At 40.8% G+C, this 20,501-nt stretch overlaps 1 protein-coding gene across 2 annotated transcripts; it reads left to right on the top strand.

The window, feature by feature from the left end:
• Positions 1–2,445: 2,445 nt before the first annotated feature.
• On the top strand, positions 2,446–19,775 carry PM20D2 (peptidase M20 domain containing 2). 2 transcript variants are annotated; one of them, XR_003572614.1, is made up of 8 exons: positions 2,446–2,889; positions 2,967–3,115; positions 6,686–6,828; positions 9,757–9,911; positions 12,273–12,408; positions 14,108–14,243; positions 16,660–16,767; positions 17,610–17,629. XR_003572614.1 is itself a non-coding variant. In XM_027896267.1 (7 exons), exons 1-7 carry the CDS (start codon positions 2,464–2,466, stop codon positions 17,810–17,812), a joined length of 1,320 nt encoding a protein of 439 aa, XP_027752068.1. In that variant the 5' UTR covers positions 2,446–2,463; the 3' UTR covers positions 17,813–19,775. The 2 variants fall into 2 exon arrangements, 1 of the variants encoding a protein (XP_027752068.1); XM_027896267.1 differs by lacking the exon at positions 14,108–14,243 and having other exon boundaries at positions 17,610–19,775.
• The last annotated feature ends 726 nt before the right edge of the window (positions 19,776–20,501 follow it).

Genomic DNA, 20,501 nt, shown 5'->3' with positions numbered 1-20,501 from the left:
TTTCTTTTCTAAGCTTATTTTTACTGACTGAAGTAGCTCACTGAAGGCAAGATGGTTGCCAGACCCTCAGAAGAGAAGCAACAGCCAGAGCACATGCCAGGAAGTATGGAGGGAGGTTCTCCCAGTCAGCAAGACCCTCTAAAGGAACCACACTTACAGGCTGTGCACAGAGTGTTCAAATTGTCTGTGACTGTGAATAGGAAAATGCAAAACAATATACCCATTATTATGTTAACTGATGTTAGTGCTAATTATGATACATATTACCAGCAAACATGCAAGTTGAAACTCTCAAGCTGGCATAAACATCTCTAATGCTTAAATTTATAAAATTATTGGATATCTTACTGCTGCATGCTTCACAAATCCTCATGGCAGACAAAGAGGATTCCAAGGATATTCTAAAGTGGTCACATTAAGTAAATCAACCCTCTCATTATCTGAGAAGTCTCAGCTGGAAAAGAAAACAGCAAGCTGGGAGCAGATAACATAATCCCTAAAAGTAATTTAGCTGCTCCCCGTGAGTGGCAAATTTTCCTGGATGAGCCAGAGCTAAGTTTGTCCCACTTTCAGATGCTGACATTCCTGTGCACTCCATGCTCCTTCTTCAGCCTTCCAAACAAGCAGCTGGGTTGTTTGGAGGCAGCTGCCACTGTGCAATTTGCTCTGTCGCCAAGCCTCGCCATTCCTGTTAGTTGTGGCTCGACATCCTCAGTTGTAATGCCAACACAGCCTAAGCCAGCCTTAGACTAGAACAAGGGCTTTGCCCTTTGTTTCACTGCACCCTGGCCATGCACTGTAATATCCTCTGCAGCACGCTGTGCTGACTGTTCTCACCTGGCCCCCATTTCAGTGATCCGGCAGAAAATAACTCAGCCAAAAAGCCCCTTGGTTTTCAATTCTGTAATCACAGGCTGCATCATATGGGGCATTCTCAGAACCAGGTGGAGGAGAGACTGCACAAAACGTACAGGAGAGGTAGGAGCAAGGAGGAAAAGAAAATAAGCTTTAGGGAGACTGGGGCAGGAAACAAGTGGAGAGGTGAACTGGGCTGGCTGGGCAACAAACTGGGATTGCAAAGACAGAAAGTTGTGAGAAACAGACTGGTGCCTAGTGGAGGCAGAGAACATAGCTATGAAGAGGGAACAGGACAGGAGAATTAGGATCAATTAGGTGAGGAAAATAGGACTGTGAACACTGGTTTGGAGCCTGGTGGAGCAAAGTAGTACTTTTTGGGATGATGCTGAGTAGTGAAGACTAGAACTGGTTGGATGTGGTAAGTGGGGCTGTTCCAAGCACCCAAGGAAAGGGCAAAGACAGACTGGGAGGGCATTAGTGGAAGGAGGTGATGGGTGGGGAAGCAGGGGCAAAAGAGAGTCCTGTAGGGTTTGGGTATCAATAGGAAAAGGACCTTGCTCATCTTCTGTGGAGAGGGGAAACCTGCAGTTCAGCACACCAGAGCACCTCTACAGGTGACAGAAAAGTTGTGGGGAAAGGGTACAGTGGATAAATCATGTCGAAAATGAACAAAAAGGGAATTTCTGGTAATTAAATGGATACCACCAGAAATTTGTCATTTTGTTTCTGTTGACTTCAACTTTTGTCAGGTATGGGTTGGTTCAGTAGGCACGGTCCCTGCTATATGGTTTGTATCTAAAATCTCCCAGTGAGCACTTCACACCCATTCCAGCTTCTGAAAAACCACTGTTAGCGCTATGTGCACACAGGGTTTTAAACAAATGCCATGTCACACAACACACTACCGACGGGACTGGGAGGTGAATGGGAAGCTGGGAGGAGACACAGCCGGGACAGGTGACCCTAACTGATGAAAGGGATATTCCAGACTATGGGACATCATGCTCAGTATATAAAGTGGGGGAACATTTGCAGTGATGATGTTTGTCTTCCCAAGTCAGCGTTACATGGGATGGGCCCTGCTCTCCTGGGGATGGCTGAACACCTGCCTGCCCATGGGAAGCAGTGAATTCATTCCTTATTTTGTTTTGCTTGTGCGCATGGCTTTTGCTTTTCCGAGTAAACCGCCTTTATCCCAACCCGCGAGTTTTCTAGGTTTTACCCTTCCGATTCTGCCCCGGTCCTGCTGGTGGGGGAGTGAGCGAGGGGCTGTGCGGGCTCGGCTGCCGGCTGGGGTTAAACCAGAACACACCGGGACCTAAACCAGGGAACGCGGCGGGCTCCAGCACCGAGCAGCGCCCGCCTCGGGATACGGGCGGGCCCGCCAAACTCCGGGGGCGCCGCGCTAGGCGCGCTGGGGCGGCGAGTTCTGGCCGGGCGCAGCCTGCGGGCCGGCACAGCGTGACGGACTACACTTCCCAGCGCACCCCGCGGCGCGGCGGAGGCGATAAAACGAGGCGGCCGCGCCGGCCTCCCGCCGGAGGGCAGGGGTAGGCGGGTGTGGTGTCGGCTGCGGTACCGCGGCAGGTGCTCCGCCAGGTGCTCATGGAGCCGCAGGGCGGCCTCGCCGCGCTGGAGGCGCTGAAGCAGCGGGCGTGCGAGAGCGTGGATCTGAACGCGGCGCGTCTGGGCGCGCTGAGCCGCGACATCTGGAGCCGCCCCGAGCTGGCGTACGCGGAGCACCAGGCGCACGACACCCTGACCCGCTTTTTCTGCGGCGGGGACCTGCCCGGCGCCGCCTGGGCCGTGCAGCCGCGCTACAAGCTGGGCACGGCGTTCCGCGCCGACTGGGGCGCGGCCGCCCCGCAGGGCCCGCGGGACCCGCTCCGCATCGCCTTCCTGTGCGAGTACGACGCGCTGCCCGGGCTCGGGCACGCCTGCGGGCACAACCTCATCGCCGAGGTGGGAGCCGGCGCCGCGCTGGCGCTGAAGGCCGCCCTGGAGAGCCTGGCGGAGCCCGCGCCCGTGCAGGTGGGAGCCTTCCCGATGGAGGCGGCGGAGTCCCCCTTCTGGCTGCCCCTGACCCTCTGTGTGCGTCTGTGCTGCAGGTCACGGTGCTGGGGACGCCCGCGGAGGAGCAGGGAGGAGGCAAAATCGACTTGATAAAGGCTGGAGCGTTCGATGGCCTGGATGTGGTTTTCATGGCGCACCCCTCGCAGGAAAACGCGGCTTACCTGCCCGATGTGGCTGAGCACGAGTGAGTGAGTGGGGTCAGGTGGAAAGAGGTGGTTTGTTATTAGCCCTTCGTGCCCTCCCTCAGTAGAACGCCTGCTTTGGTAGTGTCTGAACACGGGGACCTTGCAGATGCCCTTCAGACAAAGTATTTGCAGTCAGCTAAGGAGCCAGGTCACTGGTACTGAGTGGCACTCTGAGCCGCTCTTCTAAAGTGCAGTGTTCAGCACAGTGCCAAAACCCCTGACTGCTCTGGGATAATCTTGCATGTGTGTCCCCAAAATCGATTCTGTGTTCTGGTGTTTCTTAGCGTTTCCTTTTAAACATCCATGTGATTATCCCATCAGTTAAAATAAAAATAGAATTTGAAGGTGCAACTGGAGGGTCTCAAGAATCATAGTTCCATGCTTTCCTAGTGCCAGATCATGTAATCCTCTGCATTTTAATCATTTTGGAAAGTGTTTCAGGTTTGCTCTCCTGCTTTTGAAAAGATCTGACCAGCTAAGCTTGACTGCAGTTTGAATCCATATTAACTTCCACCCTAAATTGGAAGGGTCATGGCCATGTTGTGTGTATTAACTCTCGCATCGACTTTTTTTTTTGATCCACAGTAGTTCTTGGCTTTCCTGGGCCTCAGTTTACATCAAGACAGCAGTCCTACCCTGACACAGCTGCCTTTTTTGCCAGCTAGCCGTATAACTCTTTGGAAATTATGTCTTGTCTTCTTTTTAGTGACAGCACTTGCTCGTTTGTACTCGGAGTCACTTGTCTTGTGTTGAAGTACACCTTGCTGGGTGTGCATACCTAGAATTGTACACAGTACATGAGATGCAGTTTCCTTAGACCTTACTCAGCTGATGCAGGCACCATAGTGTTTCCTTGTATTTTTGGAGATAGCTGGCATGTTTGGGATTTCCTGCTCAGTCGTTTTCAAGCAATCAACTCTTATACAAACGCTTAGTCTTTAAATATGTGATTTTTTAAAAAATACTTTCGAGCGTCATCCTTTTCTTGCTCTGCCAGCTGTAAGGCCATGCTCTTCTTCTTTTGCTCTTATAAGCTTTTTTCTCCATGGTGTCCCAGCAATGCGTATCGGCAGGTTTTGTTACTACGTTTTATGTCACTGCTACTAATGATTCTTGATCCTAGGATCTTTCCTTGCAGAGACCCCACTGGTAACCTCCCTCCAATGCAACAGGTTTTTCAAGTATTACTTTTCAAGTCTCTGACTACATTCTGTAATATTTAAATAACTGCTTTTCTTGTAATTTCTGACTTGATGTACTGAGAACTGTTTTCAGCTTGCTTGTGCTACCATCCCGCTCCGATGTTCTTGGGCATTTTCCTTTTGTCAGAGCTCTTTCCAGTGGATAATTTGCTTCTGTTACTGCCAGATTTTATGGCAAAAAAGACAAGGTTAGCAACACCTAGTCTTTATTATGTGGCCAGCTCTCTGCTATATTCCTTTATTGTGTTTCCATAATCTCCTTCAAGACTTGGCCCAGCTTGCCTTTTCGTTGCTGTACCTTAAGATTGAATTTATAATGTTCAAGATTCAGTTTTCATTGGTAGTTTTGCTTTTCTGCTTGCGGTAGGTAGCCTTTTGAGTTTCATACAGTAAGATTTGGAAGCCTCTCTTCAGAGGTGATGGTCTGCTGTAGGATGCAAGTCCCAGATAGCCTTTAAACCATGGAGGAGGCACGAAATTGAAGTTCTGAGTGAAATAACTTACTATCTTCAAAACCTTAAAATACTCAGTTTGTGTCATGTTTTATGTAATGATGAGATTCCAGAGGTACAAAGACAGTTTTGCCAGTTCATATTTATCTTGGATTGTTCCCAAGGAGTTTAAGGACAGGTGATCACTGAATTGCTAGTGTAACTGTATCTGCAACTGTGAAAGCTGGCTTGTGCCCGAAGTGAGATTAGCATAGTGGGATAACTGGTGAACACATTCCAAAGTTTGCTGATTCTTATTCACTTATCCTTCACTTAATCAGCCTATTGTTGGTCAAACAGGATCTACATTCTTCTGCTGGTATTCTTAAACTGGCTTAGGGTGTTGTTACTCTGCAAAATCTCTTGGGTTTTTCTGAGACTCTGTGACATTAACGTAGCAGTAGAAGTACAAGAAAAGGAATGCTGAAAGAACTTTTTTTTTGATAAGAAACACATGTTTCTTGTGGAAAAAAAAATATTGCAACATGACATTCTGCTGTATTTCGCTTTCTTCCCATTTTTTGGAGAATGTCGAGGGATCTTTGTGGATTGTTTTGAGGGGTTGCAGCCTAATACTTGTGATGTTAACGGATAAGTTTTTTTATATTGATTTCTTAGTGATAATAAATTTTAAAAAGATTAAAATAAATTAAATAAAACTCATACTTTAGAGAAAGGGATCTATGGTTGTCTTCGAGGATGAAGGAGGATGGAAAAGGGCGTACTTTGTTTGAGTTGCTCCAGTAGTAGTAGATATTTCCTGCTGCAACAGTGCACTCCATTGTGGCCCCTCTTTGCTATCAAGTATTTAAGTACTCATATTAACTTACAGCTGTGTCGTGGTTCCGAGCATGAGGGGTCAGTTGAGGATAACTGGTTAAGTTGGAATTCGTGCAACAGAGGAACAAGCAAGTTACCGTGGCTGAGCAAGAGGCAGGTTGTGCGTGCCAGGGTGGAGGGGAGCCTTTGAGCTCGAAGATAGGAGTTTTTTGTGTAAAGGAGTGGGTATGGAGTACAAACTGATTGAGTTAAAATCTCTACTATTCGTAAAATAATATTTGTGTATTTTATAATAGTAAGACCTTATGTAGTTGTCAGTATTTAGTATTTTTCTTTTGTGTAAAGAGTTTTCATATAATCCAAAGTGTTATTTTGTAAGGCTAATAAAAATAGCCCTCAGATGAAGCAAAACATGAATTCTTACTGGATGTGTTTAGGTGACTTCTATGAAATTGGAGGATAACCCTTGCACTAGATTTCCTCCTTGTTGCAAGCCTTTCTACCACCTTTTTTGAGGTGTGCAGGAGAAGAACATCCTTGCTGTAGCATAATAATGTGTATTTAATGCTAGGCTATGCCATTACTATACTTGTAGAACTCGGCTTTTGGTAGTTAGACATGGGTTGTGTGTGATCTTACGTGCTTTTGCTGCCTTACTGTACACGTTTTATTTGACTATAATTAGGACAGTCAGCTTCTAATTTTGAGTCAGAGAAAAGGGTTTGTTGTTCTCTGAGAAGAGTGTTAGTAACTTTAAGTCTCAGAACAGTCAGGCAATGTAAAAAAAATTGGAGAAATGTAATTAATATATGTACCTATACTCTTCAGGAAAAGGCTGTGTAGTGGTATGTTACCAGTAGCATTCTTGCCTGACTGGCTCTTGACATCATTCTATTTTATTGGTTTTCTAGAAATCTTTCAGCATTTTTCTGCACTCAGAGAGAGTTTAACTACGCAACAGTCTAGTGCCAGGTAAATTGTTTGGTGTTCTGCTGCACAAAACATAAGTTTGGTGTGAACAAAAGGAACCTTTTTCTTTTAGGGTTTTTTTTTTCAGTGAACAAAAAACAAATAAGCAATGCCTTTTGTTTCCTAGTGTGACTGTGAAATACTATGGGAAAGCTTCTCATGCTGCTGCTTATCCTTGGGAAGGAGTTAATGCATTAGATGCTGCTGTTCTTGCGTACAACAATCTGTCTGTTTTAAGACAGCAAATGAAACCAACCTGGAGAGTTCATGGTGAGATCATCTTTAAATCTAATGTCCAGCAAGTAAGAGTTTAGGCTGTTGAAGTACTAACTTAGGATATCACATATTTCAAAGTATTGCATTAATGCCCTAAATTAGTATAGTCACTTCAAATATTATGAAATAACACCATTTCATTTAAATGGTATGTCGGTGTTCAGAACTAACTGCTGAAAATATGCTCATAGATCAGATTCAAAAGAGGACTCTGGTACCTAGGTAGAGGCAAGACAAATTTTGAGTCTTTGCACTTGGAGTTGCAGTTTAGAGAGGAAGAAAAAAGTGCCAAGTTTATTTTGGTACATGGCCTTGAATCCTTAATCTATTTGTTTTTGCAAAGGTGTAAGATTAAACATTTCTAAAAAGTGAAGTATTACTGCATCACTTTTTATAATAGGTATTCCATTAGTTAGATGGCATTTATGGGAAAGGTGTAGTGGTCTGGAGTGAAGTTCATTTGCTGAAGTACAAAAAACAAGTGATGGCGCAAGCTTATAGCTCTGGTTAGTAGCCCAATTTACTAGATGTTGACTGGATTCTAATATTTAATATCTAGTAGGTTTTGGATTAGAAAGGTCATTTTGCACTGACCTTGACTTGTTCTCCCTCAGTGTCATGTATCATCATCATCAAAAGTTTCATTTGAGGTGAAGCTACCCTTTAGCTATAAACCCAGGTTTCCTTATTACACCCAACACAACTTTTTCCAAGTTGAAATTAATACACTTTACCAATTCTACAAGACTTCTGAATGTAGAGCTGTTTATAAGCTTAAAACCCTTCCAAAAGTTCTGAGCTAACTATTGCATGTCTTGGTTGCTTGTGCTGTATGTAATACAAGTGTGTATTTCTCTCCAGGATATCTAGATAGAGTCCTAATCATTTTGGCTCTAGATGAAGCTGTTTGCAGTTGTGCTGTGCAGCATACCCAGAAGAATTTCAGACAGTAGGCATAGCCTCTCCATGCTATTGCTCTGTAGGAAACAAGGCACATAACTATGAGTTTTGGTGTCTGAAATGCATGTGTTGCAGGTTTAAGCTTGGAGGTGCCTAAGTCTTCTGTTGAATCTAAACCTAAACCCCTAAGTACTGCTTTCTTCATAGTTCCTAAAGGCTGCATGGGTAATGTTGGCAAAAAAACTAAGTATCCAAACAAGCTTCCTACAGATAATACTTCCTGAACGACAGCAAAACTGAAATTACTGTGTCGATAAAACTGCTGTCATAAACCTGGCTTTCAAATTGGAAATATTTAAAATACTTCAGGGAAAGTATAAGCACACAGAATGAGATTTAATTTTAGGAATGCTTTCTTTACAACAGTGTGTTGGAGGTCTTGTGTTGCAGACTTGCAGTATAACCAGTGGCTAAATTAAGTGATCCTAAAAATTGTAGTGTTAACCCACTAACAAAAGCTAATTTCCCTTGTTTGAAGTCTAGGATTTCTAACTAATGTTCCATGTACTGAAATACTGTTGGTTTGAGTTCCTCTGAGATTTTGATATTACCTTTCTTCCCTGCTTATGAGTGGAGTAAATGTTGCCTTCTTGAAAAACAGGAATGTAGAGTTTTTTCCTGTTCAAAAAGTTGTATACTAAACAGGTTGTAAAAAAGCCCAAGGTTTCCCTCCAGAAGGGCAAATTGGCTGCTGCTTGTACTGTTTAGGCAGCCTACTTTTAATCTAGGTCTGCTGTACAGTCCATATTGCAGTTGCTTTGAAATTTAACTGTAGACAGACTCAGACTCTATCCAGTTCCATTTACGAATGTGCTGGACTAGACAGATGAAAGTTGTTTACTCATGAAGCTACTTGTTTTGAGAAAGCCTATTACGGTATGTGTCATGAAAATTTGCACGATTACTTACTCACTGGTTCCTTTCCTGTGATGTCTGTCCCTCTCATCTGAGCTGTTCCTTTTGTTATAGACAAATACTGAATTAATTCAGCACTTTGTTTTTTATTTTGACTGTATTTGAGACTGGAAAGGTTTTTCCTGAGGTGGAGCTCACAAGAGGTTTTCAGCACCAAAAGTAAAGTTTTGTTGCCCACTTGCATCCTGGTAGTGTTGTCTCTTCAGGCCTCAGTGCCACACATCAGTACATTCCAGCAGTATTTCCACTTAAGGTAGAGAGTTTCTCAGGTTCTGCAGAAAACAGATCTTCTCCCACATACATGAACTGATGGTAGGAGGCCAGAGAAGCAGCCTGTTGAAAGCACCTAGCTGTCAATGCCTTAAAATCTAATGTAGAATCGGGCTCTATAGTGTTTTATTGTTGAAATATCTAAATATTATTGTCTTTTATGGTAATACCTGTGATGCTGCAATTAAAAAATATGTAGTTATCACACATTTCCTTGAGGGAGCACTTTCAACTCAAACTGTACTTGTGAACAAAAATACATATATTATACATTCCCGTATTTCGGAAGAATTACTATGAGGCATCTAATGAACTTTCTGTGCACTGCAACACACTTTACTCTAGTACTGCTGAGAAATGCAACTTAATTTTTCTCCAAGCTCACAAAGTAAGTTGGAAGTGTTCTAGCTGAGGAAATGTTTAGAAGTTGGAATCCAAGTTAGCCTTTATAGCAATTTTTTTCTTACTGGCAGCTGGATTGGTTTAGGACTCTGATGAATTGAATTTCAGGGGATTAATTAGAAATGCTAGTTTGGCTTGTTGCCAGATTTATAACAGATGTCTAACCAAAGAATGCAGTGAAATTGTGCTGAAAAACACGTATGTGTTCCACCTAATCTGATGTGATGAAGAAACTTTGTCCCATAGTGTAATTCTCTGTATTTCATGGTCATCTGATGTTTCATTCTTTTCCTTTCAACCAAGGAGTTTCATGACAGGGCGGAAGGTCAAGTTATTGCATTTAACACTGATAACACAACTTTTCCCTTTCTGCAGGTGTAATAAAAAATGGTGGTGTGAAACCTAACATCATTCCTTCTTACACTGAGCTGGAGTTTTACCTGCGTGCACCTTCAATGAAAGAACTTTCTGTTCTGACAGAGAAGGTTGAGAACTGCTTCAAATCTGCAGCACTGGCCACAGGATGCGAAGTAAGAATATATTAATTGTCTTGTGTTTCTATTACACAGAGCAGAATAGGAATTGAAGCTTGCATTATTTGTCTGCATGATGTTTAGCCAAAGTAAATCTAAATTACTGTGATACTGTTTGCTGTTCTGTTGCTTTGTGTCATGAAAGCAAGCTTTGATTTATAAACAGAATGCTGCAGAATCCTAGAAGAATCTCAGTTGGGAGAGACCTCCAGAGGTCTTTTGGTCTAATCCTATGTTCAGAGCAGATTGCTGAGTGCCATGTGGACTTCTGAGTACTTCCAAAGCTGCAATTCCGCAACCTCTCTCAGCAGGTGAGGTTCACCTCATGGTGAACAAGGGTTTTCCTAGTGTTTATGCTGTGACAAGCACTAGCACAAGTTACCTGGAGAGACTGTGGTGTTTCCATCCTTGGAGATATTCAAATTCTGCTTTGATGTGGTTCTGGACAACCAGCTCTAGGTGACTCTGATTGAGCAGGGGAATTGGGCAAGATGATCTCCATAGGTGCGTTCCAGCATCAACCATTCTGCGATTCTGTTGCATCTAATGGGGATTCCCTTTGTTGCCTCTTGGCACATCACTTTGACCTCAAGAAGTCTGGTTCTGTCTTCTCTGTACCATCCCCATGTGATAACTGTGGACAGCAATAAGATGTCCCACTAACCTGCTGTTCTGAAGGCTCAACAAATCTAGTTCTTTCAGCCTGTCCTTGTAGGTCATGTTCTCCACCCTAATCATCTTGATGGCCTTCTGCTGGCCTAGCTCTCACATAGCTCCAGTCTTGACTGGAGGAGCACAAATGAACGTAGCACCAGATGTGGTCTCACAGGAGTTGTCTACATCAAATAATAGAAATATTGAAACAGTAAGGGCACCAGTATTGGTTACAGATGACTGCTAAGGTAACAGGCAGCGATGTGGATTTTTGTGCCACTGATTATAACATGGAGTTTGCGTGTCTCGTGTCGCCTGAGCCAGACGTGTTGTCATGAAAAGCTAAGCTTGGTCATGCACTGTTTGCTCTTCCATGAGTGTATGCATGATCGCCTTGTGATTCATGAGCCTGGATGTGGGTCTTAGGAGGATTTATTTGGTCTGTAATCCCTCTGGGAACTTGAGGATAGGGCAGTCTGACCAATCTGTAATTTTCAAGATCCTCCTCTTGACCCTTCAAGGTGGATATGACCTTTAGCTCTTTTTCAGTGAGCTGGAGAATTCCTCTGTTTCAATGGCACTTAGAAAGCGATAGCTCCCAGATTGCATTTCTGCTTCCGTCTTACTCTGCGTCCTTGGATGCATCCTTCCTAATCCCATGTACATACGATTTCCTTAAGTGCCCCACAGGTTTTTTTTTGTTTTGCTGTGGGTGATGTTTCTATCCTACAGGCAGTGCTGCCAGGTTCAGAGACCTGGGAGGCTTGATGGCAAACCTTACTGGTAGGGACAAGCAAAACAGGTATTGGGTGTTTTGTCTTTTTTTCTTCTTTGCCATTTTCTTTGTCACTAGATCCTTTGCCCCATTGAACAGCAGGCTCACGTAGCAATCAAATGCGAAAAATTGAGTGATTTTTTTCAGTTAGCATTCCCACTTTTTTTTTTTGCTTTTAGTAAATGGAGATATGTCTCCTCTAGCTGGTTATGACGTCCTTGCATTGTATTGCTAAGGTGAGTGGTTTTACCTAGTCTGTAGTTACAACTTTATGACTAATAGAGCTATGAAAAGAACATATGTGCTCATCAAAACAAATAGATATGGTGTATGTGAATGTGAGTTTGTCGGTGTTATAGTCTATTTGAGGCATTAGATGCTGTTTTCCTACTGTGCCTTCTCACTCTGTTTAGGAAAGGGTTTCAGAAAGTGTACTTTATGCAGAATGAAAGTTAAAATCTCTTGAAATTTGACATTGATAGTTTTTTTCCCCATTTGTTTTCAAACTTCTCGCCTGCGTGAAGTCACTTCATCAACGTGGCTGTAGTTATTGGAAGTGTGCTAAACAAAGGTAAAATAGAATTTGGTAAAAGCCTAAATTGATTTCTGTGTAGTTTAATAGTGCCTGCAGTAGGAATCATTAGACACTGTTACAGGAAATGCTTGTTTCCTATTTTTGGAGAAAATTGTGACATCCTTGCTTCTGGAATTTGACTGTCTAGTGCAAGCTGAACAGAATGCCAGCTGTGTTTTGATCAAGGGTAATATTTGGCAGAATGTTGTATTTTTGAAAGGAACTTAGCATTTATGTCTGTTCTGCCTTGGGCTTGATGTATGGTTACGTAGGGTTTTTTTCTTGCCTTTAGATTGTTTACACTGAACTGGCTTATGTTGGAGAAAAATTAATTTGTTTTTTTTTTTTTGTTTAGGTGGAAATAAAAGGTGGTGAAAATGATTACTACAACGTGCTTCCAAATAAGAGCCTCCAGCATATTTACAAGGAGAATGGAAAGAAGCTTGGAATAGAATTTATATCAGAAGATGCTATCTTGAATGGTTTGTCAGGTAACTCCGTCTGTGTTTTTTATTATGACTGAAGCTTAGGTTGATCAACCCTAGAGTGTGTAAAGCAACGAAATAGAGCTAGGTTAAACACAGTTTGGTCAGGAGAAAAAGCCAAATTACAAAAGTGAAGTTCTGTAAAAGGTTTGTATCTCTGGCCTGTGTTTTTTGTATTTGTTGTAGAAGCTGAGAACAGGTAAGAAAAGCATTAATCATTTTCTGATAATAGTTCTGAAAATATTTCCAGTAGTAATCAGTTTGGTTGGGGGAAAGGTTGGAGAGCTAAGAACTGTCTTACTGAGAACATGAGATTGTGTAATGAATTGTGTTTCATTCTGTGGCTTTGAAATACAGAATCCTTGTTTCCTGCGCATGGGGATGAGACTTCATTTCTAGGAACCTTGTTTTATAGTATTTTACAAGCTTACATGTAAACAAATCTAATAGAATGTAACAAATATTTCAGAGGGAATCTTTTGAGGGATTTATAAATGGAAGTTTAAGCATCTCACCATAATTTAATCTTTTCATTAACAGGTCTCTAATTTTAGTTCGTGAGTTCAACAGATTAGTTTTCCAAAGGGTGCTGTTCAAGTAGGTGTTTACTTTTGGGTCTTGACTGTGTCTCAAATGATTGAACTTTCTTGGTCTCAGAGCTGTAACAGGAATGGGAATGCTTGGGTGGATTTCTCATTATACTTAACAGGGTTTTTTTTCCACAGTGTTCAGCAGGAGCTCTGTTCAAGTCTTAACTGTTGCTCATACTTTTAGCCTTCACTACTCACCATAACTCTGTGTATGGACATTTTTACTCCACTTATGCTAATGGCTTTTCTCTTAGAAAGAAAATACTTTTCTTGGTAAAAAGTTACTCTAATTAGTTTGACTGTGGTATTTATCTTCTCTATATTAAATGCAGATTATATTTGGAGTTTGGATAACCTTGGTGTTTAGGAAAAGATCTTTCCAGACATTTCTGGGGGGGACATGAGAGATGTCCCATGGCATTGTGGAGGGTTTTTTTCTGCTTCTTACTTCTCTTTCAAATTAATCATATTTTTTTCAACTGGTTCATTGTCTTGTGTTTAAAAACAAATTATAACTAAAGGCAGATTTCTTTTTTTTTTTTTTTTTGATGCAGTACAAATAAGATTTTATTGCTTTGCTGGTTTAGCCAAAGAAAGGGGCTGAGGAAACTTAGAATGTTTACTGTAGTGCAGCTTTCTGGAGATCTGCTAGTTGCTTCTTTTAAACCCTTGTATTAAGAGTGATGTGAATATTGAGGATCTTGCTTTTGTTCAGAGGACTCCAAGTAAACTTAGCACAGACACCCACTTGTAATGGGGCTTTCATGTGTAAGTTACATGATTTGCTAAATGTTAACCATTGACTTGCTTAGACCAGAACTTCCCATATGCCTGTTCCGTCCTTGAATTGCTTGTCAAATGTCAAAATGTGCTTGAGCAATTGTGTTTTTATCTTGCAATGCAGTAGGTTTTACTGAATTTTCTTTCCACAGCTTCTCTGAATTTTTTGCAGTGGGAATTCAGGAGTGATACAAAGCACAATCTCCAGTGCCATAGGAGGGGAACTTTGTATGCTACCCTTTTTTTGGGGAGGGGGTGTTGAGTGTTTTGTGTCATCTTTTTCAAGACCTCTATTTCTGTTTAGTTTTCATACGGTTTTCAATGTTTTCTTTTAGGATATCAGTTTCTTCTGTTGAAAGGGAAGGAAGATAGCTCAGTTGCTTCTCCATGTCTGTGCAGCAGAAAAGTCGTAAACAGATGAGCAAACTCGCTGCCACCTCTACATGGGTATTGGTATCGGTCTGCTCACAGGTATCGCTCTAGGCAGCTAAGTGTTGCAAAGAGTCTCTTGAGCACATCAAATCACACTGCTCCGAGTGTGCCTTGTGCCCGCTCCGCTCACTGGGCACACAGCCAGGGTGACATAAATAACGTGAAACTGAGTTAGTTTGGACCAGGTGCCATGACCTGTTTCTCCTCCTACCGGCGGTAGGGCAGCTTTACTAGGGGATGCAAATAACCTCCCAAAGAAGATGGCTTAGTTGAGCAAGCCTTAGATGAGGTACCCACACTTGTGATAACTGATGTTTTTAGCATTCATGGGGTTCATTGGCTCCCTGTGCACGAGACCGACACAGGCAATATTAAGAAGGAGCCAGTATGCTTTGAAAATGCCGCTCTTGAAGGTTGGGACTGTATATAAGTGTTTCCTGGAATCTTTTGTATTTTCCCCTCCATTCATGTTTGTGGTAATGCTGACTTCTATTAAATAAATATTCAGTGACTTGAAGAGGCTTCGGTATCAGCGTCAGGATATGTTTTTGAGTGGATGAAGGTCCCAATACCTCCCTGTTGAAGATAGTGCAGAATTCTGTATATTGCAGCTGCAGTTATTTATACTTCTAGAAGGAATCTTGATCTGTATGTGTCTGGCAAGCATACAGTTTCAGATGTTTGTGTGGAAGCCATTGGAACACCTGATGTTGTGAACATGCATCTAGGTTATTACCACTAAAGGACATTTTTTCTGTCAGAGAATTTGACTGTCACATTTTTATTAGAAGCTGCCTGGATTTTGGCTCTCCATATTACTAGAAAATTCCCAGTTTAAATCCCTCTATTCAGCAAAAATAATTTGTAAACTGGAATTTTATGTGACTGAGAGCTGTGATGCACTGACATTTCTGATGTTTCATTCACTAATTAGGAGCAGGGAAAAGGGCAGCACAGTCTTTCCAGTAGTTCATGTATTAGGACTTAGTAAGGCAAGTCTAAAACTCTTGGTTTAGCCTGGAGTATGCAGAACTTCTGGACTTCTGGTTTGTCTATCCAGGTTGACCAAAGAGTGAATCAGGAGTGTAGACTACTGGAAATTCAAATAACTTGTTGCTGTGCCAAGACTTGGGTTTTCTTCGAATGCATAATGGATTTATCGGAAAAGATGTTTTTGGACAAGTCTTGCTTCTTCCATTGTCCGTAAGCAGAGCAAATAGCAAACTCTTGTCCTCATAATGTAGGCTCTGTGGACTCACTCTTAATAACTATATGCTTCCAAGTGAAATCTGTATTCTTTAATCATTTTATTATTAAATCTTAAGGCATTAGCAGTATCTTCTCTCCACAAAGTATCATGATGTGGAGGCTACCTGATACAAATAATTTTAAATCTTTGGAACGGTCATTTTGTAGTATAGAAACAAATTGCTATAGAAATAAATCCTTGCATCTCTGACCTGAAAATAGTTAGTTGAGAATCTTAATTATCATCCCAATTTTTCCCTGCTATGACTTCCTGTGATATCTGGATATCCCAATAACTAGTATGTTGATTTCTCCAGCTTCAAAATGTCATTTTAACAATAAATGAGTGGATTGCTTGTATGGGTAAAAAAAAAAGAAGGCACTTGGGATGTAGTTGTTGACTCTTGGATGATTTACTATGAAGGATCTACTACTCTGGAATGGTATCATTCAATAGATAAGGCAGTACTGTGAGATAGATCCTATCACTAGATAACATAATGAAAGTGCTAGTCAGACATGAAAGAATCATCATTAAAATCTGCAGCAGGGTTTTTTTTTTATATCTGAAAAGCACTAACATTTTGTCTGGAGTTTAGTTCTGATTTTATTTCGGGAGTGCTTGTGCTGTTAAGATTTCCATAACTGAGAAGAATCAAAGGGCATGGGGGGGAAAAACAGTTGTCCTCAGTCTAGTTTTGTTTAAAGATAGATTGTTTCTACTTCAGAGTCCTCTGTCTAATCCTGAATGTTTACATATTGGTGAGAATTGGGAAGTTCTGGGCCTAGTTTTAAGGGCTGTAACAGGAAAATTGCTGAACTGCCAGAAATGTCAGGGTTTGCAGCTTTCATTGTTTCATTGTTTTCATAATTAGCAGTTTACTATTGGGAGATGCTTGATAAAAAAATAACAGTAAAGGGATTAGGAACATGCTGATACATCTTCCTGGCAGTCTGGAACTGATCCTTGATCAGAAGCACACTGGAGAGCAATATCTGGAAATGACTAGTTAGGGAAAGCACCTTGGAGATGGGAGGTATTTATATGGATAATGACTCATTAGAAATGCTTTTATTTTGTTATTTGGGGCAAAGGATATTCTGTTTGAGATATGAGCAGGAGATAATGTCTTTCAGGCATTTTCTTAACAGCATTCAGAACTGTCCAACACTTGTTCATGAAGAAAAATCTCCATGCTCCTTCTAGGTTCCACAGACTTTGGAAATGTTACATTTGTGGTCCCTGGGCTTCATCCTTATTTTTATATTGGCTCTGATGCGTTGAATCATACTGAGCAGTACACAGAAGCTGCAGGTGAGTGAAAGTGAAAAAGGTTAAAGGTCTATAATTTTGAACGCTTATACATTGTAGAGGCTGCTTGCTGACTCTTCACTACAGCAAACCTAGAAATAGAGAATGTTTCAAATTACAGAGAATTAAATTTCCCATATGTTTCTGTGGTATTCAGAGGTACTGCGTATAATGTAGCTTTGTATGTATAGTGTTGAAAAGTGTAAATACTAGATATGAAATGGGCTGCATGTGTGAATACATTATAAAAATAAGGTTGCTTTTGTCAAGCATGATGGGATTTGAGCTGAATATGGAGCACGAAACTGTTTAACTACGTTAATAGTAGAGTTGCAGAAAAAGCTGACAAATGTAGAATTTCTGGGTTTGTGTCTAAAGTTAAACGTATGTGGGAAGGATGATCACTTCTCATATGAAAAACCTGACTTGGTATACCATCTAAACACAAGAAATTAGAGGGATTATCCCAAGCAGCATATTCAGAAGAATTTCTAAACATGAGCCAAAAGATAAAATTTTTACTCCTAGAGCACAGTGTTTGGAAACATAACAGTACTAGCTGGATAAAACTCCACATTGTCTAAAAAGCAAAATGTGAACACTCATTTTCCTGTTTTCAGTCTTAGTTGTTTATATCAGTATCAGAAAATTAAGTACTTGCATGTGAAAAGCTGTTTTGAGGCATGAGAAAATGGGCATATACTTCATACAAGTAGATTGTTAAGAAACTGTTCTTGCCATTGAAACTTTAAGTTCTTATTTTACAGACTATGCCCTTATGCAGTAAGCTAGTCGTTTAATATTAGTAATCTAACCTGAAATTCCTCTTACTTTGTTTTCTGCAGGGTCACAGACTGCTCAGTTCTATGCTTTGCGCACAGCAAAAGCTCTGGCAATGACAGCACTGGATGTTATTTTCAAGCCAGGGCTGTTAGAAGAAGTCAGGAAAGACTTTACAGAGATGATGCTAAAAGAAAAGGGGCAAATAAATCCAGAAGAACCTAAAAAGGAATCTGGTGTTGGTGTAGGAGCGTGTGCGTCACACTAAACTTCATCAAACCTCTCTCAGTAGGATTCAATTAATGGAGATGCTGTATTTAAATCCTAGTAGGGGCTGGATAAATGTATAGCTGAAGAAATGTTGATTTTTTAAATTTTTTTTTTTAACTTCAGGAAAAGCAAATAGTATTGCGTTCAAAAATGTGCGGTTTCATCTAGCTCTAATGTTTGTGTTCAATATGGTGATGAATTTCATAAAGAGATCCCAAGTATGTTGTCATTCATTTGCTGTGTTGAATGAATTATAGTGTTTAGATCCCTTGTTAGTGATTTTCTATGCATTGCTAAAGTAATATTCCTTACAGGGGTAATATGGGAGTTTTTCTAAAATAAGTACAGTTCATTCAGTAATCGTAGGCTGAATCTGATCTATGAAGCATTTTTCTCTCTGGTCAGTCACTTTTCTTGGCACAAAATGGGGACGTAAAACCTGAGCTGGTTTCACTGGAGAGAAGGGGCTGTGTTTGGAAACATGCCTAGTTATGACAATAATGACTTCTAGCAATGGAAGAGAACTGTTTGTATGGAGATGCAATCTGTGAAGCTTGATCTTCCCGAAATGCATTGGTCTTCCTCCTAATAAGTTTTGGAGGTGTTGTGGAGAAGTCATGAATCACAAAATTGGAAAGCAACTGAACGTTTATTTGTTTAACACACTGAAACTACTGCAGGAAAAATTCTGCTCTAAGGCAATACAAGTGTTGCACCAGCTTAACTGATTTGAAGGATGTGTCTAAATTTAGCTAAACCAGTGGAAATTTTTTTACAAACATACAAGTGTGGTACCATGAAGCAGGAAATGAAGGTCACCTTAAACTGGTTGTGTGCAAACCCCTCTAGTAATCTCAGGGAAGCTTGCACTGAGGATTGCTGGTACAGTAACTGACTTCTTAAACATGTTTGTTCCCATATCCTAAGCACAGATCTGTTAAGTCTTGTTTCCATATCCTATGTAGCAGATCTGTTAAGTCTTGCCAGTTGTCCTTTCTGTGTGTTCTGTGTGGTTAGTCTGTTTAATCCTTGTTATTTTGCTTCCCAGAGATACTAATACTGCAGATTTTATCGAGGTGGTGTTCTGTGTGCCCAAGCATGTTATGATTTTTTTTCATTTACTTGTTAAAGGGTCTCATGAATCAGTGGAAAGCAGAGCCAGTGAGAAAGACTGAGTGAGAAAGCAGGTTACTGGTTAATGTTTTCCTAAGCATAGGTATTACAATATGATTCAGAAAAAAAGTCAGGCAAACTGTATTCCCCAGGAAGTCAGAATGCACAAAGTAATTTCAGAAACTTTTTTTTTTTTAACAGCACTAGTCTCTAAATTATAAAGTCTAAAATTCTATTCAGAATTTATAGTTAGTTAATTTCTACATTCGACTTCCAATTTTACACCAGTATCCTTTTTTCTATTAGCAGACAGTTTTGACAGATGAATACATGAAACAGATGAGGCTTGGACTGTGAGCTATAGGTACGTCTGGGATTGTAAGTTTGATACTAAATCCAACTGAAATTTGTTCCAAGATTTGTCAAAGGAACTTTCTCCTTAACTTTTAATTTACAGTCTGCCTTGCCAGGCACAGTTGCAATTCATTAAGATCTACTGGGTTAACAATCCAGTTCATTAATTTCCATAGCACATGTTGCTTTTTATTTCTTCCTCCATGAACTGCTTGGCCAGTTGCTTTCCTGTTTTTAAGATGGGATCCCAGTGTTGGGATCCCAGTGATGGCAATACGTGCTGTGTCACTGTGTTTCCTACAAGCTGATGTGCATTACAACCTTCTCAGTTCTCTTTGTCCAGACTTGCTGGCTGCAGCGTGTCCAAGATCAGTTAATTAAACTTTTCTGCACTAAAAGCATATCTTCATTTTGTTGTAATCATTGCTGGAATTAAAATGGAATTGAAGTACTGATTAAAGATGAGTTGATACTAATAAAGCAGTTTAATTGTGATTGAATTCTCTTGTCCTTTCCTTAATATTGAGATGCTGCATGACTTCATTTGAATAGGATGTTTGATTTTTTGCCCCTCCAGTTTGTTATGATTATGTAAGAGCGAGGTTTTTTTACGTTTTCCATTTTGGTCTCCCTTTGAGAGGGTTAATGCTTTTCAGATACAATATTTAATGTTAGTCTTTATGATCCTAGGGCTGTTTTAACTGTTAAAACATGTTAGAATGGATAGAATAATAGGAATGGTGCTTGGGAGGGCTCTCTGTAGGATCTCTGTCAGGCTAAACCTGGTCCAGCCTCCCGTTTGAAGTGGGATTATTACCAACACTAGATCAGGTGATCTTGGCTGCGTTTGCTGAATGCTTGAATCCTCATTCAGCCTCTTTGTTCAACTCCCCATGTGACCTAATCCTGATTTGTGTCTCAGGATATTTATTTTTGAGGTTCAGAACTAAAGCAATTTGAGAATTAACATTGCAATTATACTATCTCAGTGATACTATATATGAGAGAAATTCCTTTCCTATGGGAATAAAACTCACTTTGATTTTCAGTTGTTTGTGCTCATAAATCACATGTATATAAAAAATATCTGGCATTTTTTTTAAGTTGCCCTAACTGCAGTCTTCCCCAAACTTATTATACTTTAAGAATATTGGAATATTTGTCAGGAATACTATTCTCAGCAATGAATCAGAGTGTGTAGGTAATGAACTGTAATGGCT

The sequence above is a fragment of the Empidonax traillii genome, unplaced genomic scaffold (assembly GCF_003031625.1).
Source record: "Empidonax traillii isolate 1590-97213 ecotype Southwest subspecies unplaced genomic scaffold, ASM303162v1 scaffold491:size805508, whole genome shotgun sequence".
NCBI classification, from domain to species: Eukaryota; Metazoa; Chordata; class Aves; order Passeriformes; family Tyrannidae; genus Empidonax; species Empidonax traillii.
This window is presented reverse-complemented; position numbering and strand designations above follow the sequence as displayed.

Coding starts and splice junctions, on each gene's coding strand:
- PM20D2 (XM_027896267.1), top strand. CDS start 2,464: ATGGAGCCGCAGGGCGGCCTCGCCGCGCTGGAGGCGCTGAAGCAGCGG. Junction 2,890..2,966: donor CGGAGCCCGCGCCCGTGCAG/GTGGGAGCCTTC, acceptor TCTGTGCTGCAG/GTCACGGTGCTGGGGACGCC. Junction 16,768..17,609: donor GCAGTACACAGAAGCTGCAG/GTGAGTGAAAGT, acceptor TGTTTTCTGCAG/GGTCACAGACTGCTCAGTTC.